Here is a 25745-nt window from a genome sequence, read left to right on the forward strand (position 1 = left end):
TGCAGCTCTGCAGGCGCGGCCTCCCTGGCTTTGGGAGCTGCGTGGAAGGTTTTGACAGTGTGGATTTTCAGTCTCCTAAGAAATTCCCTCCTGGGGAGGGAATAAATGAGGTTTCCTAATATGAAAGGCTAAAATCACCTCCAAAAGAACTCAAGCAGCTGAATATTCTGCAGGTTTGGCTTTTCTAAAGCCACTAATGGCACATTTGCAGTATCAACTGCAGCGTCCTGTGGTGTGTACTTAGGCTTGCCGTTGTAGCACCAGATCGTGGGGCAGGAGGACGCGCGTGAAGCTGCATTATTGCTGCGCTTGAGCAAAACGTCTCAGGGGCTGGAATGGCTGCTTTACTTAGCGCCTGCCTCAGAGGTTTCTGCGTGGCACTTAATAGAAAAATACCTTAAGGAACTAACTTCAAAGTCTGAATTTTACAAGACGTCAATATGACTTAAGTAAGTCCTTAAGTCATGTAAGAAATTTTAAAGTGAAACTTTATACATCCTTTTATCTTTAATTTGGAGTGCACGCAGGAAGCCTGACACTTATGTTGTGTTTGTCACTTCTTATTTTTGAGGAAACCACAATTCTCTAGGCAGGCTCAGTCTGCGAGAAAGAGCATCAGGCAAGTATGAGAGGAAATCAGGCAACAAATTCAGGGCTGTAACTGTCTTTGTGTAAACTTAAAAGTATTAGAAGCTTAATACCTACCAACTATCAGTGTGGTTTATGCCTTTCTTTTTTCTTACCTTGGTACCGAGATCCAAATAGAGATGGGGTGGGGGGTAGCCTTTATTTTAGCCCCAAACATACGAGTTTTCCTTTCCTTTGTTAAATGGCAGTCTTTGCTAATCTTATCTGTTTGTGGCCTCAAATTGCATACTTCAAATCGGTGCAGTTTTTCTAATGTTTACACCCTTGAATACTGGGGCTTTTCTCTGCCTTTGGTATCAGTAAGTAAAAAATAGGAAGACTGCTGGGGCCTTCGGGGAGGCCGAGGCCATCTGCGTCTCCTGCTGTAAGCTGGAAAAAGACCGAGATCTCAGCGAGGGCTCTCTGCTCAGGCTGTTTGGAACGTGTATTGCTTTAAGTCCGTTCTGTGCAAAGTTACTACGCGTTAGGACCCACTCAGTCCCACTCCTGCCCTCCCAAGTCCGTCCGCCTTCTTATTTAGGAGTTGAAATGGTGCCAAGTTTCCGTGTCGCCTGGAGAGCTTCTGCTCCTTCAGAGGGCTCCCTGCGCCCCACTTTCTCACATCCGTAGTCACAAGCCCTTTGCCATCTACACTGTACCTCCACGTCCTCCATGCCCACCTTGCCTCCGTACAGTTCCTTACACCTAATGTGAAGGATGGAACGGTCCTTGGATATGAGAGGATACTGCAGTTGCTTTTGGTGGGCATCGAGCTGTACCTGAGATGCGGGCCTTTTCCATAGGCAACCGAGCATGTTCCTGGTCACTCCTATTAACCACCATTGTAAAAGATCTGAAAGTAAATTACTCCACCTGCGCACACTTACCTTGTCGTTTACGTTGCTACATTGCTGTCTGCCTAAAGAAATACTAGTAACAGTTTAAGTAGAGTGACCAGAGTTCTGTTACACTAAGGCACTCTGTTCTGGTTTTCACCCTCCTTTCTGGAACTTAAGCCACCAGAAATATTTAAGAACGTCAAAGCTGAGCAGTTGGTGCAGTGCACTTGCAGAATTGTACAGTAGCACATGGAAAAAGGTAGGGACAAGGGAATTCCTTCCTCACCTCAACTTTGATAATCTTCTGTCTGGAAGTACACGGGTTTATTACTCTTCCCGCTTTGTGCTAAGGTGTTAGTCTGCGTTAAAGTCTACAAAATCACAATGGAACCGAAGTATTAAAATAGTTTGTGTTTCTTACTATGCTCTTCTCTAGATCGAGGACCTACAGGTTAAGCTGCAGCACGCAGAGGCTGACAGGGAGCAGCTCCGAGCTGACCTGATGCATGAAAGGGAGGCTCGAGAACACTTGGAAAAAGTAGTCAAGGAACTTCAGGAACAACTGTGGCCTAAATCAAGCAGTCAACCCAGCAGCGAAAACACAGCGAGCACCATCGAGAACTAAGCAGCCAGCGCATCACCTAACACACACAGAATGACGTATATGCACAGTAAGGGAGGATGTGTGGGGTACGTGTGTAAGTGCATGTGTGAGTAGTTGTGTCTCGGCACACAGACCTATGAATATGGATTCTCATTAGTTGGAAGGCAAACGTTACTCTTTATAACAGAAGCACTGAATTACGCCTCTTTTTTTTCCAGTCCATATAGCACAACATCTTACTGTGCCTATAAAACACAAAGTGTTTATAAACAAAATACTTTTAAGTCCACAGCAAATTTTCTACTGGCAAACTCCAAGCAAGCAGCATCGTCCAACTAAAATCAGAGTAAAAGGCAAGCATGGCCGTGTTTTTATGTTGCCCTTCTGCCTGGTGGAACATTTTGGAATTTAAAAACAAACTTTTCTTATAAGCTATTTAAAATAATTCATTACACAGACTTGGTATTAAAAAATTAACGAGATTTTTATAATGAACCTTTAAAAGCAAAACAAAAAAAACCTTCGATGCACAATTTTTAATGACTTGTTATAGGCTTTGGGATTCTTAACGTAGAAGCCCTCTGGTGATGATGCCATTTCATTAGCAGTTTTCCAGCCACCTAGGAAGCCATCACAGTTTTAATCCCGTCACGTGGTTGTATGAGAATTTCAGAGTGCTTTTCAAAGTTGATTTTTTCCTTAGAAAGAATTTGCTTCATTTCCTGTCCTGAACACAGAAGAAGGGAAGATGCAGGACTGCGAAGGGGCGGGGTGGGAGCGGGGATGGGGAGAGGAGACGTACGCTTGAGAGTTACAAACCCAGCCTTACAGACTTCAGTGTTTGCAAATCACGCCATCTTTTCTAAAGACATCTTCATTAATCGATGTGTTCAAAAGACTCGCTTCATCCAAGAGCACTTCAGCTGTAGGAAGAGAAAGAAGGAAATAAAGGAAGGAAATGGATGGTCTGTCCAGTTGGTTGAGAAATAAAGCCGAAGACGTGTGCGTTTTCAAGTCGTTCTGAAATCTTTACTTCAGCTTTCAGTTTTCTGGAAGACTCATCTTTGTTGCACCATCTTACCATAAATTCAGTATTTACCTGCTTTTATTATGAACTGTCAGTCAGGATTTCTGTGCCCAAGGAGAGTGCAACATCGCGTTATCAGATACTACAGAAAAGAAAAACAACATTTTTGCTGCTGTGAATAAGCCTACATCTTTTTTAAAAAAAACTTTTTTGTTTTTTAAAAAAGAAATTACTTTAATTTTGGGATCTAAGCCGCAGCCCCGGAATAAAAATGCAGCATGCCATCACTTTGTCTTATTGTTGGTGTTGTCGTTGTTGTTGTTGATTTTTTTTTTTTAAAAACTGCACTTTGTCAGAATCTTACTCTGCATTTTATTCCATATTTCTAAAGTTTACAAGTTGAGCATTCTAGATTCTACCCTGCCTAACAGCTGTGAAAATCATCACCCCGGCTTTCCACCGCCTGACACCTTGCATCGTCCCTTACAGTTGTGCACAACGAGGACGCGGCAGGTAGAGAACGCTACCAAGCACGGATGCGCCAGGCCAGCGCGCCACTGGCCGAGCGCTCGGCCTGGTTCGCGTGGCTTCGTGCCCTCGGGAGCTGGGCGCGGTGGCGATGCTCCCGGAAGCGCTCGACAAATAAAGCTGGTGCTTTACTGAACAGGAGAAAAGTGATTTTCACCCACAAACACTCACCTCTTACACACTCAAGCTTATCAGCATGAAGTGAAAAGTTGATCTGGGGCTGCAGATGTGCCTTCCAGCTCATTTTTCCTCTCAGCATCTTATATAGGCAACGCTGACACTTTTTTTACCTTAAAGAATAAAAAGAAAAAAAAAAAAAAAAGAAAACCCTATGCATCATCATACACAGAAGTTATTCTAAACAAAGAAACATATTTCCAGTAATCTTTATTTGCTTTTGGACATCAATGCAAACTATGTAAGCTTAAAAATTATTTCCCAGTAGACAGAAAGCGGCTTCCAATCCTAAAATTATAGTATTTACTTACAGTACATTAGAGCGAGGTTTGGGTTTTTTTTTTTAAACAACAGCTGTTTGCTTGAAACCATTATAATAACCATTATAATAACTGTGAGCATTAACAAAGAAGTTCATATATATGTTTTAGGTACAAAAAGAAGAAATATGAAAGGAGTAGAATTACTGGGACAACATAAAACTGTTGGGAGCAAGAAACAGTTATACCAAGTAAATCCCATGCGACTGTCCGTTCGTACAGGGCTTCGCCCTGCTGGGTTTGGGATGCTGGAGACTGAGTCTAGATGCAGATCTCCTCTTCTAAAGTGCAATGCAAAAGGAATTTTGCTTATGCTTAAGCAGGTTTTTTTAACGTGGTTTTTTTTTTTTTTGGCTTCTTTGTATGTTTTTTCTGCGATTATTAAATCATATGCATGGAATTAAAGTCTCTGCCATACGTATATTCATTAATGGGCATTATTACTGTCTTATGTAAAGGGTTTATTTTGTTATGCAGTATGCATAAAAATGTTCTCAGCCTTATGATTTCCAGATCTGTATTATTCACTTCTTTCTTCAAGGGAAACTAAATAATTTTAGCTGTAGTTGATCATTGTGCATTTCAGAAGTCTCATATGCTGTGCTTTACTGCCATGTTAAGGAATTACACATAGAACCAAGGCATCCCACCCCCAGCTCTCAGCTTCTTTGAAGCCTTACTCTAAATTTGGGGTTTCTCCCCCCCATCTGTGATTGTGTCTCTCCCCTTATGACTCAACAAAAAATGGCAACGTGTCCATCTCCATCTGTTTTTTTCCAGGAAGAGCGGCCCGCTTACTTACCTGCGGCACACGCCAGAGCTTTTCTTTCTTGTGTGTCTAGGGAAGCATCCCGATCCACTGGCACAAGTCGTTCTGTGCACATGATGCTTTTATCCTCCAAATTTAATGAAATCTGCATTTTTTCCAAAGAAAAAACCAGAACAGTAAATAGTCGGATCAGTAGTAGGTAGTCTTGTCAAACAGCCAGCACCACCTGTGCCTCCCAGGTCTGCTGGCTGCGATCTGCAAGACAGAAGTCTCCAAAATGAACTTACAGCTGCTGTTACAAACCCACGGTTTCCTCTTCTGCCGTGCATTACGGCGATTCTGTAAAGCGTAACACGTGACAAATGAACGTCACAGCGTTCGAGATTCAGGCTCAATAGTATTTGATCCTTGGGAGTGAAAACATCCGAGCAACAACACGTCTGTAACTTAAGGTGTAAAATCCGTAGGCTTCAATAAGGTGCGAGACGACTGGGAACGAACGTTCTACACCAGCAGTTAATCAGCAGGAGAGGTTTACAGGATAGGAGTCCATCTTAAATAATTTTGTCTTTCCTAAATACATTTTAACAATAAAATTCTTAATTATTTCTGCAGAATATATAATTTATTTCTAATTCAGAATTCTGTGCAAGTAATTTACTTTAAACTTGTCGGAAGACGGCCGCAGAGACACTAATTCCAGAAGAGGGCTGTCAAACCAGTGGGAGTTTCCGGAGAAAAGCAGTGGGGCGAGGGTGGCCGAGGTGAGGGAGTTCTGTGTGTAATTCCTGCGCTGCAGCCACGCGGCCGCCAGCCCCGCAGGGGGACCGGCTTCTCTTTCGCCCGACCGCCGAGTCCCTGCCGCGCTCCATCGCGCTCCGGCCTGCGAGGGCGGGAATCGCAACGTCCCGTTTCTCATTTCATCTGCTCTTTGCTTTCCTTTACGAAGTTAAAAGGGAGAAGAGGTGTTTCAGACAGGCTGTTGACTCTCCCTGTACTTAAAAATATATTACTTAGTACTTGTATATTCAGTTTAATTACTCATTGTTTCTATTACTGAAAGAAGACTTAAGGAAGGGAAAAAAAAACCAACAGCAATAACATTCATATCTATGGAGCAGCTAACTAGTATACATAATATTCTGCTTTTCAAACAGAACTAGCCAATGTAAAAAAAAAAAAAGTTAAAAGTAAATTCAACATGTAAATACTTTTTTTCATTTTACACTGTTGTATTATAAGTGTATATGGTGTTTACTTTTTCAAAACTCTTTCTTACCTGGTAGTTGTCTTGTTTTATGAGTTGTGTTTTTAACTAAGAAGAACCTTTGCTGTCTGTTAGGAAAAACAAAACAAAATCTTTTTGCAAGTTTTAAATGTGGGTTAACCTTTCTCCATCATTTGCATTTTATTTGTCCTTATTTTCACTGTAAAGTATTTTATTACCAAAAGGTTGGTTTTCTTTCCAGTCTGCCCTCTCATCAGTCCATGTGTTTTAGAGAGAAGTTTTTTGTTGGTTTGGTTGGTTGGTTTTTTTTTTGGTTTTGTTTTTTTTTAAATCAAAAGAACTCACAGAAATGACATTTTTTCAATTGAAGAAAAATAAATCTTTACATTTATAATAGCCAATAGCATTTCAGCACATTTTTGTTATCCTGGTCTCTCCTATGCTGCTGCTAATGACAATATTATGACTTACTCTACTATTCTAGAACTATTTTTATGTAAGTAATGTATGCTTTCTTGTTTATAAATGCCTGATTTAAAAAAAAATAAGAAAAAAGCTTGGCATATTTATCTATTTCGCTGTGTACCTTGATAGTCCTTTTCCACCCCCTTTTCCACATCCCCTCCCCTTGAAGCAGATAATATTGTAAAATAAAGGACTTTATGAGATTATGTATGAAAATAGCTATGCTTATATACCACAGTGACTGAATGTACAGTGTATAGACGCATTACCTAAAATAAAATTGTTTGTCCAGAAAAAAATAAATAGATATGGGATGGTTTTTGAGTTTTCTGTGCTTGCAGCTGTGGCCTAACTGTTCGGGCCAGGCAAACTTCAGAGACCGTACAGGTATCGGAAAGAGGGCTGGGTGCCTCTCGACGGCTCCAGGTATTTTAAGTTAAACAACACAAGCTTGCAGAAACTCTGCCACACACGTGCCCACACGTAACTGGCTGCTGGCGGTATCTGCCTTAAGTTCGTGTGCGTGTACCTGTCTAAGGCACCGACAGGTAACAGCAATGACGATAACCATCGGGGCCTTACCGCAGGGCTGGGGGCTTTCTTCCAGGAACCTCTTCAACCCAGCAGCCTAAAAGGATGGGTAGTAGAACAGGAGGCGGTGGGCTGGTGGAACTGGGATGCTGTCGAACCACCTCAAGGAAAGGCTGTCGAGGCAGGGGACACGGCTCAGCCTGCGGCCCGCTGGCGAGGGATGAGCGACGGGGCCGCTGGCTCGTGCGGACGCGCGGGCACAACCTAAGGCTAGCGCTGGGCAGCGTCTCCATGCGACACGTGCCACCTCAGAAGCCTGATGACAGAAAATTTATTATTATATGTTAACAGTACTGTATGTGTATCGCTGCATGTACAGCCAAGTCGTATTTTACGCAGCGTCTAACCCATGTTAGCAGGCAGGGCAATTTCCAGTTTTGAGATCACGTGACTTACCCACATATTCATCCTGTAACAAACACCCCCCGCTAACAGCAACAGAACCCATTTTGTCCACAGGTGGAAGGAGCATTAAATTCTCCTGGGCGTCGGCGGGAGGCTCAGGTTTCCTGCCGTGTTTTGTCCTTCCTGGCACGCCAAACCCAAGACGATTGGCCTCACCACCTTCAGTGTGCCGAGGCACGTTGACAGCCCGAGGCCGAGTTAGAACGGCACCCCCTTCGCCTTGCTTCCCGCGCAGCCTAGTAACCGGCCTCGCCAAGGCGTCACTTAAGCAGGCAATCGTTCTCAGGTCTGCACGTGACAACACGGTAAGGAGAAAGGAATTTAATTGGAAACGATGCGTACCACTTCGTGGGGAAATTCCAACGATGAACTGAAATATCTTTTGAATAGTGAGAATTGTAAGCCTATAAAAGTTTGTAGCAGGTCAAAGAAAAAGAAATACAAGAGGGGGGGAAAACGCAAAAAGCAGCAGATGGAAACATATGTTAAAGTAATTCTCTCATGGTTTTCTGAGAAATGGCTGCAGAATTTCCACAGCTCTGGTACATTTCTTAACATGCCCTTGTAAAACAGTGGAAAAGCCAGAGAATGATCAAACAGCATAAAAAAAAAATAAAAAAAAAAAATCTCTGCTTCGTATTTCTGACTCATTGCGGGGCCGCTGCCTTTCCTGCTCCCGCCGCGGGCAGAGCCGCCGAGCTGCCGCCTCCCGCCCGGGGAAGCCGCGGCGGGCGAGGGCCCGGGGCAGGAGCCCAGAGCTGCGCCCTTCCAGCGCGCCCCAGGAGATCGCTGTCTGCCGGCTCCTCTCCCCTCCCCTCCCGCCTCGTTGACAAAACGAGCACAGGCACAAAAAGCTGTAAGCTGGTTTTTCATCAGTATTAGAGACTCAAAAGCGACGCCACCCTTCGCGCCATCTTCTGCGGGAGTGAAACTACGGGAACTTTGCTCACAAACGATGCTGGAACTATAGCCCTGAGGTCTAAAGCTTTCTGTTTAACGATGAGCTCTTGGATAAGCGTCGGTACGCGCTGCGTTGCGCGTGGCGCTCAGAGCAACGCCCCTCTTGCTCTTGGTTTTGCTAGAACCGCCTGTGACGGAGGTCAGGTATTGCACATTATGAATGAGTTTCCTTCGATACGGACAAACTGCAGCAAAGCAGTGACCCCGTTTCGGTCACCGTTCGCCCTGCGTCACAATGCAGCCTAAATTCAGAACGCTTACCGCAGAAAAGTCGGACCCCTTCTCCATTCTTTCTCTCTTCAGCTGCTGCATTAAAACCCCACAGCCCAAAAGAAACCTGTTGAAGCAGTAAGACTTTGATTCTGCCTTTTCTGCTGTAGGCCTCCTGTCCTATGCCAAAGAGTCTCTTTTGCTAAAATCTCATTTTGTTGCATAATTACAGCCCACGAGTTTGTACTCTAACTCCTTCTGCCGGCAGGTAGCACAGAACTGCCCCGAAAGCCGAGTTCAGCACCAACAACTCTCCCTACCTACCTGTGACTGCAGCGGACACTTAAGAGTATTGGGAATCAAATAGATCATTTCATTCTCCTGCTCCCAACAGGGAGAAAATTAAAAAAAGAAAAAAAAAAAAAAAAAAGAAAAAAGCCCAGTGCATTTGCTGGAAATGAAGAGACACGTACAAGCCACGGCAGCCCAGGAAGCGTTGTGGGGACTGATTTGGTTTTGAAGCAAAGGGTTCCTACAATAGCTTTAGGACAAAAACTTACCCTGGAAAAAATTAAAGACAGTAATAAGATAACGATAAAGTGTTATCAGTTAACTTCATACACGTTGTATATAATGCCTCCTGACACAATTCACATGAATGCATACAAAGACCTCTGAAGGACCATAGGTGAACTGACCCATTAACGTTCCCAAAAATTCAGAACCAACGCAGGCTCCGTTCCCGGAGGCCGTCAGCAAACAGGGATTAAGGCTGGAACCTGCAGCCGCTAACCAAGGCGTCCGAGCAAGCGCACAGAGGCTGTCCAGCTGCTTCAGCTGGCGCCTGCATGTTTGGCATGGTTTAGCCTTAAAGAATGGGATGCAACTGCACCGGCAATTCCTGCCCCCAAATGATGAGCAGCGAAACGGCGTTTTCACCCCCTTTTGGTACCACAAGGAATCGGCAAGGTTTGAAGTCTAAACGCAGGTCCATATCCTTCACTTGTAAAAAGATCATACGCAGTTCATGTACGTGTCCTCTCACTTGCACATCTGTTGCTATGATTTTGGTTTCTAAAATTAAAAACAAAAGTTCAGATAACTTTCCTCTATTGACAATTATCTTCCGCAGTTAAAGTATACGGCGGACAAATCTTTTACGTTTTCTGATATACTTCAACAATACACTTCGAGTCTCTTTGTTCCACAGGTTTTGTACACAAAAAATAGGTCTGAAGAGACCAGATTGCCCCTGAGTTTCAGGAAGACCAGCTGTGTTTCTGTTGGCACGTCGCACTGACGTTTGCTTTGGAAGTTTTAGTATCTTTGGAAATACCCCATTTTGGAGCAAAACGGCTTTAAAGAAAGGAAGATGTTATATCACAGGCAGGAGTCATGCTCCCAGCTCTTCAAAGAATTCCCCAGCTCATTTTCTTAACTTGAAAGAGTAGAATTCCTTCAATTGGGAACGTGGGGAAAAACTTCATTTACCATTCTACTGCAAATCAGTAAATTAACTCCAATTCACAGATACAGATCCTACCCCCCTACACCGATAAAAGAACACTTCAAAGTTATTATCCAAGGAGACAAAGACAAGATGCAATTTTTTCCAGACCACACAAATGGCTTCAAGCTCACTCGACGCCCGGTGCTAAAACAGCCCTGTTGTAGGCCAACGTTTTGTACAGAAGCCGCCCTTCCTGGCAGGAGAACGGCGATTCCCCCATGAGAAGGGGTTGTACTTTTGCCATCACGGACAGAAGTGCATCCTTATCAGCCCTGGGCTAGTGCCAGTTGCCCGCTCAGGTAAGAAGGACGTAGCGCTTCTAGAGCTTTCAAAAGAATTTAGGAGCAAACCTTGTTTGGTTTCGTTTCCTTCTAAAGTTAGCCGAGGCTAACTTGGAAATAAGGCTTGGCCTCACGTATGGAAATCTCTCATGCCCGAATCCAGCTATCCAGTCCTATTGGACACCTTCCTTATTCTTGGACTATTCCTTTTTCCTTTTCAGCTATCCCAAATTTATCTGGCTACTCTGTATTCTAGGAGCTTTCATTTAACCAACCTAGATTACAAGCACAAACACACAGAGCAAAAAAAAAAAAAAGGCATTTCATTTGCCTCCTCCACTGTCCTGCACTCGAGACATTCCAATGGGAGATGTACACTCGAGATGAGCCTCCCAGATCCCCACGGAGCTAGGGGTCAATTTTGGCAAAACTTGAAAAGACCCACAAAATTACTATCATTTTTTTTTTTGCTAACTGGCTTATATATAAACTCAAAAACCACACAAAAACCCCCAGAGCTTCTAATTTGCCAGCTGCAGCTGTGTATCAAGGACGCCAGTTTAACGTGACATTGTAAATTAGGTGTTCAGAAGCGGTTTGCGAGTTTAAACAGACAGCTGGGGACACTCTGCGAAGAGCCGTCTTTTCCAGAGGCACTAAGTCAGGTGCCTGTCAGAGAGCTTCTTACTGGGCAGCAAGAAATTGAGATGTCCAAAACACTCATGGTTGCTCATGAAAAGCTTTTCTTTTACTCCATTTTCCTCAGCCTTTCTGGATTTTTATAGTCTCCCTTTTGGCAACACGCCGCTACCGATGCAGCTGCAGTTCACGCAAAGGTCATCGCTGCCTCTTACCATCATCGATGCATCGCCTGCAACGCCCATGCGCACAGACGGACCAGGGCAAGGCGACCGCTCTTTAAAATACAGGGCAAATTAGAGAGTGAAAACGGGAAAATGAAGCAAAATCTTTGGCACTGCTTGTTCAATGATTAAACAAGGGTTAATGAAGAATTGCTTAGTCTGTTTTGAGGATGTCGTTCCATAGAAATTCTTATTGCTTAACATGGTCTGTTAAGTCACACAGCAGTTGTGACCATTCGAGGAACGTGGCTATGTCTAGGGCAGAACTTTGCACTGAAGAGATGAGCCACCTCTCCTGGTGCTACTTCTCAGAGTGACTGACTCTTCCTGCTATTCCTGTTACGGAAACGAAATATAAAACCAGATTTGGATTGGTAAGTCTTAATAGCAGAGGCTGAAAACATTATTAGATATTCTGCCACCAAGGAACTCCGAGTGCAACACCACATATTGCTAAGAAAGACCAGTCAACCTGCCTTGGGTTTATGATTAAGGGGGTAACTGGGTTTTGAAAATTCTAGTTTATAGAATAACTTTAATTTACTTAATATAAGAACCAAAATACTAGGAATCAGACATGAACCTACTCAGTCGAACACTTTTGAGTGCCTCCAAAACCAAAAATGCATTCGCATTGTCACTGCACTGATTCATTATTCAGCACAATATTTTCCCTTTCTGCATTCTCAGAGTAAGCTATGTGAGGGGACCAGCACTGGAGGAAATGGTTTTGCATATACTGGCTGTCAAGCTGTTGCTATAATTAAAATATATTTTCTAATTTGCAAGAAGTCCTACAGGGACGTACGCTACTGGCCAGTCGATGGGGTGTAACCTGTTTTCACGTCCCGACCCCCCTGCCACCGTCCCTGTTCAGCTGGAAGGGAGAGCTCGCCTGCGGGCTCCTGCAGAACTCCGGGCATTCCCAAGTGGGAAGCTTTGAGTATGCTGAGCACCTCAGGAAGCTCCTACAGGGAATCTGAATGGCTTTGGGATGAGCATGGCTCAGTAAGCTGTAGCCCAGTCCACAACCAAAAATCCAGGGATCCATTCTTCCCGAGCACAATAAAAATACTTTGAGATCAATTGATAGTCTGAGTTCAGCTGAAGCTGGCACCGTACACGGAAATCCGACTCACAGAACCGGGTATGCTTAAGTAGCCCTTGAGTTCAACTTAATTTCACAAAGCAGAAATAGTTAAAAAGTCTAATAGAGGCCCCAGCCCCCTTCGTGCTCAGTTCTCTGCAAATGCTTGGTGAGCCACAGCCCTACCCCAAAGAACCTTCATTCCAACAGCACCAACAATGAATGGGGGGAACAAATCAATGGCAAAGTGAGCTGAACTGACCCAAGCTCAAACTAGCTGCTGGAGATCAGAAATAAAAATAAAATTTCCTGAGGCCTGAAGTAAAAAGTCTTCACGTCTTATTCAATAGCTTACGTTATTCAGCCAGCAGGGAAAAAAACCAAACCACAAAACCAAAAGCCCAAACTAACCCCCCCCCCCCCGCCTTGGAGCTGCTCCTTCTGAACATGGCCCATACATAGCAAATTAAAATGCTTGTATGGAGCACAACTGAAAGAAACGGCTACAAAATATCAAAACTAGGATTAAACAACAGCTCGGGGGGCAGCCCAGTCGTTTCCATGTTCCCGTAAGCGGCACCCCTTATTTATACCTAACAGACGGAGCAGAGGGAAAACTTAACACGTACGTAGCAGAGCAGAGGTTTGATAGGGATTTTCAGTAGAAATGATGAGAGCCCTTGTTACTGCCCATGGTATCCAAACCACACTTTTTATGTGCTCCCATGTTCATTTGCTGAAAAGATATTAAAGAAATACATCTTGGCACATCTGCAAGGAAGGGATGAAACCTGCAGAAGATGATAGGAACCAGGGAAGCAGTAAAAACCCAGGAGTGTCAGAGTTAATGATGATATGTGAGTAATCCAGTTATAAAGGCACTGTCAGTAGGAAGAGAGCACAAATATAATAAAACACAGCTGTATGACGTACACTCCGGTGGAATTTTTATTAGATGGCTTATGTGCACTTTAAGTATACCTGACTGCAATGCAAATTCCCACACACTTTTATTTGGGAGGGAAAAAAGTTTCCCCTGATCTCTGCACTGAACTGATTTAGCTGAATTGTTCTGCACAGTATCCGCGGGTTTTCTGGCTCATCTTTTTGAATTTACTTTTGTATTTGTTTTCTGCTGAGTTAGCTCCTTAATCTGGAACCTTGAGTATTTCATGCTTTTAAGTACTTCCCCAGAGCCTACTCTGGCCCAGCTATCCTAGTCCTCTGGCCCTGCTACCACTTATCCCAAACGACTACTCTCGGATCTCCCATACGTACGGGAAAAACCCTGCCGGACAAGAGGAAACCTACGCGGGTCAAAGGAAAATGTGGGTTTACTGCTTCAAAGGAGGTCAGATTCATTCCAAAACCTGCGTGTTTCTGTAAACATCATAAAGACTATAAGCTTGAGTGATCATCGTTATCTTGTGAAGGAAGCTTACAAACAGATATTTATAAACCCAGTTTACCTACGTGACGCTTTGAGTTCATGAAACAAGAGTGGCTCCACGTGCTGGCAGCAGGCCTCAATTCCAAGACCTGTAACGCTAGGTGCTCTTGAGCTGCACAACTCCTTTACTGGCTAGCTGTCAAAAAATGCCATTAAACCCCTACCTTTCTGCGGCTAAGGTATAAAAACAGGCACTACACAATGCATTAACAAAGCTGTTGGCCACGCAGCCCGGAGGTGAAACCGATTCCACCCGTACAAATGGAATTCTTTTTGTAGAATCCCAAGTGACAATCTCCCTGCTGTTGTACATATGGATCTATATTCTTATTTGTTCATATACCAAGTAGGAAGCACCCACCAAACGTCTCTATAGATGTACTGGTGGCCTTCGCAATGTCGATTGCAGGCCCAGTAAGGGAAAGTGTCAGTAATACTGTTAAGCATTCCTAAATCCAGCTCCCGGATTTCAACATTGCTTTGCAAAATAAGTAACCAGTTAGACATACAGAAGTTAAATTTACTTTACTTACCTTTATAACCCATAAGGTAAGCGAAGTGAGAAGCAGATATACTAATGAAAGCAAAACACCAAAACGCACAGCAATATGCTACATTTCCTTGCGTATTAAAAAACCCTACCCAAAACCTCTGCAGGCATTGCCCCCGCCCCTGGACTTCGACCCACTGACTTCCAGTTGATCTCAGTGCCGGATTACGTGCCACGTACCACAACCACATCGCCAAAAGATTCAACACATGCAGCATTTTTAAGCAACAGAGTTTTACTAGGACTGCTGAAGTATCCAATTATTGGATTTTTGCTTATGTCATCATAGTTGCTTTCTCTACAATCCTTTGGATGTAAAAATCGGGATGTGGTGAGCAATGAGATACTTTCAGCTACACCAAAAGAAGAAAAAACATGGAATGATACATTGAGACCGCAAGCAGGCACAAGGTTCGCAACTGGAACCACTGCTATTAGGCTAAAGGGTCTGTATGTCGTTCAGGGCCGAACTCCTTTTGCACACACCGGTCCCACTGATGGTGGTGGATGCCCAAGAAATTGCAAGCGAGCAGAAGTAAAGCGTAGCTCCCCCACCTGCCTTGCCCATGAACTGAGCTTACTATGAACAGATTCTTTAAGCTCCAACTCTCGCAGTGTGGAAAGCAGGGATCCCATGCTGCTTAATTCAATTTGGCAGATAACATTGGTGAAAGGCATTGATTTCTTCCCTCGCTCCCTCCTTCTCTTCCATCAATTTTCCCAGATAAGAAGCCTGTGGCTCAGACCCTGCTGGTGACGGATGCCTTGTAATTGCTTTGAATGGATTATCACCAGACATCTAGCAGGCATTTACAGTGCTACAGCTGTAATCAGAAACAGTCTCACCCAGCAGAAGGACTCTGAGGAAGACAGCTGTCTCTGTTGCCTCTGCCTTCTCTCTCTGTTCTTCTATTAAGCCTAACTTTCTTTATTTATATTTTTAATATAGTAATATCTAGGACATCCAACTGAAATCAGGGTCCAGATGGGCTAAGTGCCATTCAAACCCTAAGAACCTATCTCTGCTTCCAAGAACGTATAGTACAACTCAGGCTACAAGAGGATTCCTGTCGCCACCTCCCCTTCCTTTAGCAGACCTTCTCCCCGATCACAGAAACACCCTGACAGGACTCAGCAGGGCAAAGCTGATCCCATTCTGCATTTTCTGCCACTATTTGGAAGGTCTCATTCGCTTGGGTTTCCTCCTCCAACATGAGTTTTACATTAGGATTCCTATGCTATACAACAGAAACCACGCATTCTCCTCCTCAAAGAAACGGGACACAGACGCTTTAATCCCCATCATTTTCTTGATGGGTAATTTTTTAGTGCTTGTGCCACACCGTCAGCCCTGGTTTTAGTTCAGTCACTCATGCAGCATCATAGTTTGGTCAGTCTGTGTAGGACATTCACATGGGCAACGGTACCTTGATAGGACAGGTTTTCACGTTTAGTACGAACAGTACAAGCTGCACGCTTCCAATCTTCATTTCTAACCAAAAATCCATCCTATTTCGAAGCAAGTTTCATCTAACACAATGTTCCAGCTCGAAGCTCCCTCTGCCATCCTTGAAAACAACGTGAAGTCTTTCTTGGAGCAAATGAAGAGTTGCTGTCAGTTTGGTGCTTGGATCATCAGCGAGAATCCTTCCCTGCACACTCCATACCCACTTGTCTAACAAAACACTGAAGGGCCTCATTTTAAGCGATGCTAGTTTCCCAGAACTCCAGTGAATGATAACTTAGAATATTTCACACTGGCTTATTATATGTGCAGAGGTTGGCTAATATAAAAAGGGAGCTTTTTAAAAAATCGTATGACACAAGTAATATGAAAATCCTTTACAATTTTTGCACCTTGAAAAACAGCATGAAGGCGGGGGAAGAGGGGACAGCGGATTTGCTACCACACATGTACAAACCGACTCGGTAGGGCTTGTGCAGCTGGGAGATAATGTGCTTTGCAGGTCATTGGCCTTTAAGCACTGTGTTATCTCTCTGTAACATACACCTTGTTGTGTCTTACTGCTTAATGACAGCTGATATGCAGGCCATAATATTGCTTATCATTAGCCAGAGGATGACAATTACAATTTAAGATTAAACTGTTTTCTTTTTTTCTTCAGCCAAGTCTCTGTGTGACACTTCCTTAGCCCAAGAAAAGATTTGCACGTGCAGAACAAATCCATATACTAATTGGTTATGTGCCCCTCATAATGATGTATAATTCAGGAAGCACGCGTTGCATGATGAACATCATGAACAGTACTCAATATTGCATAGAAACTACATCTGAACTTGGAGGGTCAGCTAGTCAGCTACACATGCCTGAGAAATCTCAAGACAGCAATAAAGACAATGAAATACTGCGATCTTCTACATGGGACAAGTCCCAGCCTGGTGCCTGTCAAGAGCAGCACCTCAACTTGCAGTAAGCTCAGTCCTTCCCTTTAGCCATCGCTTTTCAACTCACCTTCCACTCCATCAGCTTCACGCTCTCTTCTTCATTCCTCTCCTCCCTGTTTTCTAAAAAGCCTTGATAGTGTTTTGGATGGCATCTGTCATACAGGCCGAGGAGAGCTGCGTGCACCCAGCCTCCCCTATTACTCTCTTGCATTATGATGCATTGCAGAAATTTGGGGCTCAGTTCAGCAGAACACTGAAGTATATACTTGATTTGAAAACAGTGTCTTGTACATCCTGAAGTCTTTTTGCTTTATCAGGGCTTTTGCTTCAGAAATGGACACAGTCAACAGAGATCCTAGAGTTGGGAAGCAGTTTGAAAGACTGGACTATTAAAGGATCAGCAAAACACGATGAGTCTGCTCAAGCCGAGCTGTCATTAAGTAGCTACGCCCTTTTCAAGAAACAGAGATGTGTTATTCTGGACAAACAACCCAAAGACTTAAAAGACTGCTTACAAATACTCTGCGCTAAAATCCACAATGGCCTGAGAGGAGCTTTAACTACCGATCACCAACAGTAAAGCTTAAAGACTGAATATGAACTGTGTTCTGCACCACTGCTAAGTATTTATGAGATTCCCTCAGAGCAAAGCCTTTAACTCCTGAACATAAACGTGATAACATACAGTTGTGATGACTCTTGATGTCAGAGGTCAATGGTTTAAATCTCGTGTCCTGCAGTTTGTCAACTCCCATTTATCCTATCCAGCACAGCACAAAGGTACGACACATAAATCTTCCAAAAATGTGTTCTGATCTTTCACCTACAGTAGATTAAAAATAGCCCAGAGCAAGAGCTTTTAGCATTTTGTCATAGCAATTTCTCTGTCAAATATGACAGATAGCCAGCTACATGGAAAAAGAATGAACCAACCCAGAGATCAGATAATGAAAAAGTCTCAATTACACCTCCAAGAAGCAGGAGTTTTACTCATGGTGGAAATCCCCACGTAGCTCACCCCGCTGAGCCCATGTGTTGCAGCACGGAACGTGTCAGAAGACTCATCCAGGACGGCGTTTCTTTCCTCCCTGCATATTTTTCATGTAAACCTCATAACAGTTTTGGGAGCTCAAGCAAGAGTCTTGAGTTCTGTCTTGCATTTTGCAATCTTCTAGGATGATTTTGGGCAGAATGCCCATTTCAAGTTTTATTAAAAAGAAAATAATTATTTAAAGACAGGTGCTAATTTTGGCTATCCAACATAATTATAAGAGCTTCAGCCACTCAGATTTTCTGCAAACCAGCTGCAGTATCCCAAGTTAAAAGCCAGAAAGTGAATACCCTAAACAAAACACCTTCCTCTAATAATCTTACTGAATTGCTCTGCTGTTAAGCCTTGCAACTCTTACTTCTAGGTATACTTCTGGTGATCTTGCAGCAATGAGATGTGTATCACCATTATTAAAGCATGTAACACCTCTTCACTACCAGTAAAAAGAGAATCTTGACAGCAAACTATCCTGATCTATTACTGCTAGGTACTAATGGTTTCCTTCCAAAAAGAAAAATCAGATTGAGATTTATACACATTCATTTTCGCTAACCTAATTTCAGGCAGTTCTGACAATGTGTTAAATACTGATTTTACTGTAAGCTTCTGGATTTTCTATCATCAACACTTTTATGAAACCCTCCCAAGACGACTTCTACTCTTGTTTATCATAATGGTTTTTAAAGGAGCTAAACTCTAAGAGAATGCCACAAAACGTACTCAACTGTCAGAAGCCTACAACAGAGAAGATTCCCTCTGCATTATGTACACTCATTAGCTAGGTGCAACAGTTGAAGAAGTATTAATAAATCCAAAGGAGGACTTAACTGCCTGAAAGTGAATCTATTGTTCTAATGTTATCAGTTGGTTTAATAAAAGATACTGTCTATGACTGTAAACTATGCTTTACTTGTATCTTTAGATCACCACAGCCACAGTTGCCAAAGTGGAATGGACGTCTGAAGCATTTATTCAGGAAACTAAAGCTCCCAAAGCTGCAGCTGCTTCCATATTTATTCAGAATGACGCACACTTTCCCAGAAGCTTATAAAGACTGGAACATCTGTTACCAGACACCTTTATGACATTCTACCTCTCCGAGTAGCGTGGTAAGATTTAAAGAGTTATCATGTTAAATCTTGCAGAGGTGCTAAATAAACTGCACCCAGAAAAAGCACAGAATTACTCATAACCCTTCCTTCTTTCCTAGCCTCCCTTCTCCAAAGATGCAGCAGCACAACAATCCAGGTATTTATCCAGTGTAAACCAACCCGTAAAAACAGACACTAAACAGTTTTGGCATCTCTGCTTCTCAGATTCTGCTGTGCATATGATGCAGCACAAAACACCCATGTGAGCTCCCAGAAGTTACTTAAACTGAAAGACAAAGAAGGTGGCCTGGGGGGGACGACACACGAAGAACAAACCAAATTAAACCCAACAATGCTTTGTACCCAAGAACTCTAGAAACGCTTGAGAAGCTAAGAATTTGTAGAACCTCTCCAACAATTCAGGTCCCAACTTTCAAGTTTTCCAGAAAGGCTGCCCTTTTACTTCAAGCTGAACCCAGATCCCATTTTGTTAGAACATAAGTAGACACAATATTCTGGATTATATATAGTAACAGAAAAACAGAAAACCAATTTGGGAAGCCCTCAAAACAGCACCTGTAACATACAGATATGTGGCATAGGTCTTACTCATGCAAGTTATCAATAGGAGTACTTCTTTTCAGAATCATGTGAGATTAAATGTAAAACTGCAGTTTCATCTATGAATCAGAACTGAGTAAAGACCACAGAATTTTACCCATTACCTTAAATTGGCTTCACTTTTTCAAAACACATTATCATTTTGATCAGACTTTACCTTTGGACCTGGAAGCTAGTCTGTCTGCTTTGTCCACCACCATCACAACTGTAACAACCTGCGACATCAGAAATTTCCACACTTTTCTAACAGGATGCTCATCAAAAAAAGAGACTTCACGTTGCTCTCCCGTAAATCCACATGCCGGCTCTCAGATTAGGCCAGAAAACATGAGGAAAACTATATTTACGGTTTGGACTAGATGATCTTTAAAGGTCCCTTCCAAGCCAAACCATTCTATGATACCCCTAGTATTTGTGTTTATGCTTTTCCATAGACTTTTTTATATGCCTCAGGGAGTCATTTGCAGGGCCAAATTAACGTGGTTTTCACATGATTGTGCAACACGTTCATCTTGTTTTTGAAGCCTGGATCAAGAGAAGAGATCCTATGTTATTTTTATGCCTGTCTTACATTTATGTTACTTTAGCCCCATGAACGGGCCTGTGGAAGGAAAAGAGCCCATGAAAAACAAACACAAATGCCAGGACGCTTGAGTTGATTCCGATTTAACTGAACCTGACAGTATCCTTAGAGCTCCCTTAGAGCTTTGGGTTTTGGAGGGGTGGGGCAGGGGGTGGCAGAGGCTCTTCTAGTCCCAAATAATAACAGTACAGATTTCTGTCTATTTGATATTGCAGTGTTTTCTGGCTAACGTAGTCACGTAAGAAACTGTCTGTCATACAGAAAGCTGCAATTTCACATACTGCAGCAGTGAGAGAGAACACATAAAAAAAAGGTACAGCTGCTAAACTTCACACCAGAAGCCAATCCAAATGGAGGAAACGTGGGTGATTCAAGCCAGACACAAAAGCATCATTAAATGAAAGACGAAAGAGAAAATAAAGGAAAACATGTTTATTGCAATTATACTGAAAGATATTTGTGATTTTTATTACTCATATTTTGTTGATTATTTACATTTGGGTAGAATTTGGAGGATCAGATTGAGTATGAGATTCAGACCCAGCCTCAAATGATTTGTGACACAGACAGATTTGTCAAACAAAGCAACTGGAGAAAGAAAGGCACTGAGAAAGGAAGGAACCGACTCTTCCAACACCTCACTAGTCAGCAGTGGAAATGCAACACATCTCCTCTGAGAACCACCCAGTGCCTTCTAGCACTGAAACAGGCAGCATTTCCCCATTTTCTTCCAGCTGCCAGTCAATCATAATACATAATAATTCTCATCTGTATTCTCAAGATAAGTCCCATATGCATTAGAGGCCAAAGGGCTCTGACAGTTCTAGCTCACGTACACCGAACAGCGCAAGTGCTAAGGGAAACGACCTTCTGCCTGTGCTCACAGAGCTACACGGGGCCTCACATCCCTACCAAGCCACGAGAATCCAGTGGATCTTAATAACAGAGGCCAAACACCCTGTCCTCTCCTCCTCTGTTCCTGCGCTGAGTCACACGTCATACTAAGTTTCCATTTATAAGCAGTTTATATGGAGGCAATAAACTATTCACAGATGTTATAAACATTTTACAGGTCAGGGCACTACACACGCTAGGGTTAACAATTATTTACTAAAGCAGCTATTAATCATTTACAAAATGTATACGAATTGAAACTCAGTATAATTCATTACTATGTATAATGGCTGTTATCTTGGCTACCACACTGGAGACAGGTCCAAGGATCTTTGCAGTCCAAAGATTAACCGTACATCTAAGGTTAGAAACAGCTAAGATTCCCAACAAGCAGCTGTGAGAGGCTCACACCTACCACAGGCTGGATTCACAAAACTATAACCAATGCTGGGAAGTTAACGAAGGCTCCTTATTGAAAGAACCAATATGTTGCTTCTCCAAGAATATATCAAATTTCTCAGGCCTGATTTTTCATTATCTACGGTTCGGGTGATCAAAGCAATCACATGCTAACCACTCATTTGTATGGATATAAATGATTGCACCAAAGTTCATGGAAGAAAGGCAGCGATATTCAAGTCCCCTGAATTTGAGGCATCCTGTTATGACTGGTGCTTTTCTTGAACATCTGGGAGTATTTCCTGTCCACTTTGGAAGGATACAAAGGAATAAATTGATTTCTTTGGCGTTTTTAGTGGGATGAGTAAGAAAGTCATAAGTGAACTCAAACTGCTGAGCGTACTGGTATTTTCAGACACCTCAAACGCTTCTCTGTGCTGTGAACAATGCCTTTTAAAGCCAGGTCACAAAACCAGCTACATCTATCTCTTTTTAGACAGTGCTATTTATCTGTCTGATACTTGTGTTCCAACCAGCCATGAAGCAAGGTACCCTATGCAGGGACATTTTTCTGGAAAAAAAAAAATTCTCCTCCCATTTCACCAAAGACCTGGTTTTATCTCTTGCAAGCAGCTGAAATTCTGGGGAACCAAAGCCCTAAGCCATCTGGCAGAAACCACCAAGGCGTATTTTTTACTCACTGTCACAGGTCATGACCTACAACCATTGCCAATGTTCCAGGGCTTTTTTCTCTTCCTCTTGTCTTCCCCAAAGCAAACTCAATTACAAATTGGAAAAATCCTGCAGTGAAATTTTCCCCTCATGGGGCTGAATGTCTGTCACCTCTGTAAGAACACACTTCGTAAGAATTCCACAGTTGCTGGTTAGCTGTCAGTCCCAGTTACATCAGTGATTACAGAAATACGGAGCAGTTCAGGTTGGAGGGCAAGAGAACAGGTGACCTGCTATTCCTTCCACTAAATTTATGCCTTGATTGCTACCTGCACAGGCTGTGTTAGCAGCGAGCACTGGTGTCATCTCTGGGTTTCTACGACCCCGGAGCCTTACGAAATATAAAATGCCTCTTTACTTTAAAAGCAACATTACTTTGTCCTGGCAACAACCTGCCCATTGATTGGGTTCTTCTGTGGCTTTTTTTTTTCCTCAGCATGAGTTCAAATCTTGTGCACTTAAGCCATATTTCAATTATCCATTACATAAGTGATCTTCTTGCATTAAACCTGATTCGGTTAGAGTTTACAATACAGTGCATCTGCGGAACAGCACAACATTTTCCTCCGCCAATATTTTTCATGCTTCAAAACTACTTGTGTACTACCCGGGAAACCGATACTTCTGCTTCCAATACCACCACCTGCAATAGGTGCATACTTTTCACATTTAACTATGCAACATCAGAACCCATTTCCATCTTGACAATTATATCCTTTCTGCTCCTGTACAGATGAATACTTACATGATAAGTCAGCCAACCTCAAGCTCTATTCTGAGAAAATGTTTAAGCATATTCTTAACAAAGCAAGAGAGTAACTGCATTACCACTAAATGGGACTATTCACTTACTTAAGCATGTGCTTGAACACTTTCCTGAATAGAGACTGTGTTAACCTACAGGGCAGACTGGTCTGTAACGTAACACTAGAGATACAAGCAGAGTGTCCAGGCTGCATTTGTGCAGTTTGATAAGTGCTAATCTGATAAAAACTTAACCACACAGGCTATATGCGTCAATGAAGACAGTGTAGCAAGTGGATATTACAAGGATACTGCTTATCTAGCTGAGAACAAATGAAAACTCATTCAAAGAACTTGGTGCTTTAGAGATAAAACCTGGGGAGGTCTCGTAGGGTGGACACTAGAAGGTGAGGTTATCAGAATGACAGGCAGTCTTAAAAAAAACCCCACCTCTTTATTATAGTGGCAATTAAGAGATAAAGTTGCAGACCTTCAAAAGATGTAGAGGCGTCTCATTCAAATTTAAATCATTGGACAGTAAAGCACTTAGGAGTCTTTGAAAATCTGGATCCTAATGGCACTGATTTTAAAATGCGATCAAATTTATAATATACTTTTCAAAAAAATTGTCTGTTCCACATTAATTCTTCATGAGTTGTTGGAACAAATGAATCTGCAAATTTAGGTTATAAAGGGAAGAATTACAAGGGAAGCATGCTCCGTATTCCATATTGTCCCACACACAGAGAAGACAGCTAGAAAGCATATTGTAATCCTTAACATGATAGTGCCACTGACATATTTCAGGAAATTGTTTACATGTGCTCAGGGAGTCTGCATACATAGCAAAAATACAAGCTAGTCTGGCAAAAGATCCATTAGAAAAAATATCCTATACAATCTGAGAAAAGGGACACTGCATGGCTATGCGGCTGCTGGACATTAGACTTCTTCTAAGAAAAATGCAAAGCACCATCTCTCCGAATGCTTCTCATACGCACCGTTTTACTGGGATGCAATCAGCTGTGATGCAGGGAAAGAACGCACTGTCAAGCGTCCAAGGCTGGAGCATGAATTAGTGAAGAGAGCTAATCTCACAAGTCACTGGGCTCAAGAACAAACTGCAAATATGTAATTACGCACCGTATTGGCATCTATCTTCCTTGAATTCATTGTTTCATGCAAAGATAGCTTTGGTTACCCAAGGACTTTAAAAGAGGGGAAGAATTTAGAGTTATCTTTGACTTCTGCTAGAACTGGTCTGCACATGATGGGGGAAACTGGAGTACAGTTCAGGAGCTGCGGGCTCAGCTCTACAACGCTACTTTCCATGGAATGCTGCACAGAAACATCTTACGGAGATTTTGTAACACGCATCTCCAGTTTCACACCACGGTGTAACTTAGTGTAACAGGGCAAAGACACAGAAAGGGCTACACCTCCTCTCATTTGTTAAAACACGGTGGATTAAATAAATGCCTGTAACATCTTGAAAATGCGTTGTAAACATTCTTTGGTCAATTTAATTTTGTGTTCCTGATTGTATTTCAGGCTTTTTTCCTACCCCAGTATCCCATAGTTTCACTGGCAGATATGAAAAGTCTTCATGTACTTCTGTGTCTGTGAAAGAATAGCAGTTCCAAGCAGGATCCCAGCACCGAACATGAGCCCTTCAGTTTGGAGCGTGCCCACCATGAAGACATCTTAGTTGATTCATCATCTGATAACACCCATGTTTCTCTCCAGCTGACTCAGTGGCAGCTACAGGGACCCAATGCTTTCAAAAATCATGCTCAAGCTCTCTCTAAATTAAGCCACTGATGATTAGTTGCAATTTTGAACAAGAATATTTCCCTTCTCAGACATGTCCGGGCTAAAGGAAATTTAAAATTACTCTTTCTTCTTCCTATATCTTGAAAACTTCTCTGTAATGAAGTCCAAACCATACAGAAAGGCCCGCTTTCTCACCTAGTGAAACAGAGCACTGGCCAGTTTCATTTCCCCAACACTGAAATGCTTAAATTCCCTCCTTGACAGAAGAATTGCAACTCTGAGCTAGACTCAGTGGTTTCAGTTCTCAGGAGGTTTGTTTCCCACAGCTGCTCTTCAGCCAAGCTGTGAACGAACCTGAAAATTCATTTGAAAAACCCTCTATGGTTTCTCATGCTTTCACAATTACATTATAGCTCTTTCCTCAACATTTACCACCACCCCCTGCAGGGAATTCCCCTGACACATGGGTAAAATTTACCAGGAAGGCTTGTAAACCTTGATAAGCATTTCATCTCAAACAATGCAAAAACTTGGTTTCAAATAAGTCTGGGAATTTTTCTTTTACAAGCTCTGTGATTTTGTTATGGAAGCCTGGACTTTTGAAGTTCTGCTCTGTGAGCTGGGTTTAGAGCCCACCGAAGCACCTGGAAGGACTCACATTAATGTTCAGGGGCTCCACATTTTCAAACTGCTCATGTCTGTCACTTTGCCAGTGACTCAGTAGGAAAGTCCTCTGTGAGCTAAGGCTGAGGACAACCATCCTCTCTCTGATCAGAAGCTGAGTTAGCGGCTGCGGTACTTGCTCCGAAATGTCATCTGAGCCACTCTGCGGGGGCCAAAGTTTCTTCCCTTCCGCCAGATAAGAACAGGGCATGCAGGTCCCAGTGCAACAGCGTCGGACCGAACTCTTTACCAATTTTACTTATATTAGTCCTCAAGTGATCACTGAGGTCACAGCAT

The 25745-nt window shown here is 42.8% G+C and overlaps 2 protein-coding genes across 15 annotated transcripts in view; one reads left to right on the forward strand and one right to left on the reverse strand.

Annotated features, from left to right (window-relative positions):
• The window catches only part of SKI (SKI proto-oncogene), a 154131-nt gene extending 150176 nt beyond the window's left edge, over positions 1–3955 (forward strand). For all 3 annotated transcript variants that reach the window (XM_087755561.1, XM_087755562.1, XM_087755563.1), the window contains one exon: positions 1903–3955. In XM_087755561.1, the coding sequence (XP_087611687.1) occupies positions 1903–2091 (189 nt within the window). In that variant the 3' untranslated portion in view covers positions 2092–3955. The remainder of the gene's footprint in view (positions 1–1902) is intronic.
• The window catches only part of LOC148056030 (uncharacterized), a 178853-nt gene continuing 156021 nt past the window's right edge, over positions 2914–25745 (reverse strand). For 7 of the 12 annotated variants that reach the window (XR_015704350.1, XM_087755588.1, XM_087755585.1 and 4 more), the window contains 3 exons: positions 7167–7431; positions 6171–6226; positions 4921–5830 (listed from right to left, as the gene is read on the reverse strand). Coding sequence is in view for 8 of the 12 variants with exons in the window: in XM_087755588.1 (XP_087611714.1) it covers positions 5523–5830; positions 6171–6226; positions 7167–7408 (606 nt within the window). In the remaining 4 variants the exon portion in view is untranslated. Of the gene's footprint in view, positions 2994–3169; positions 3240–3796; positions 3916–4920; positions 6227–7166; positions 7432–7571; positions 7869–25745 lie in introns of those variants that run through there. The other 5 variants (XR_015704349.1, XR_015704347.1, XR_015704348.1 and 2 more) reach the window with 5 other exon arrangements.

This window comes from Nipponia nippon, unplaced genomic scaffold, assembly GCF_047370975.1.
Source record: "Nipponia nippon isolate SJK-2023a ecotype South Korea unplaced genomic scaffold, ASM4737097v1 scaffold_19, whole genome shotgun sequence".
In the NCBI taxonomy this organism is placed as follows: Eukaryota; Metazoa; Chordata; class Aves; order Pelecaniformes; family Threskiornithidae; genus Nipponia; species Nipponia nippon.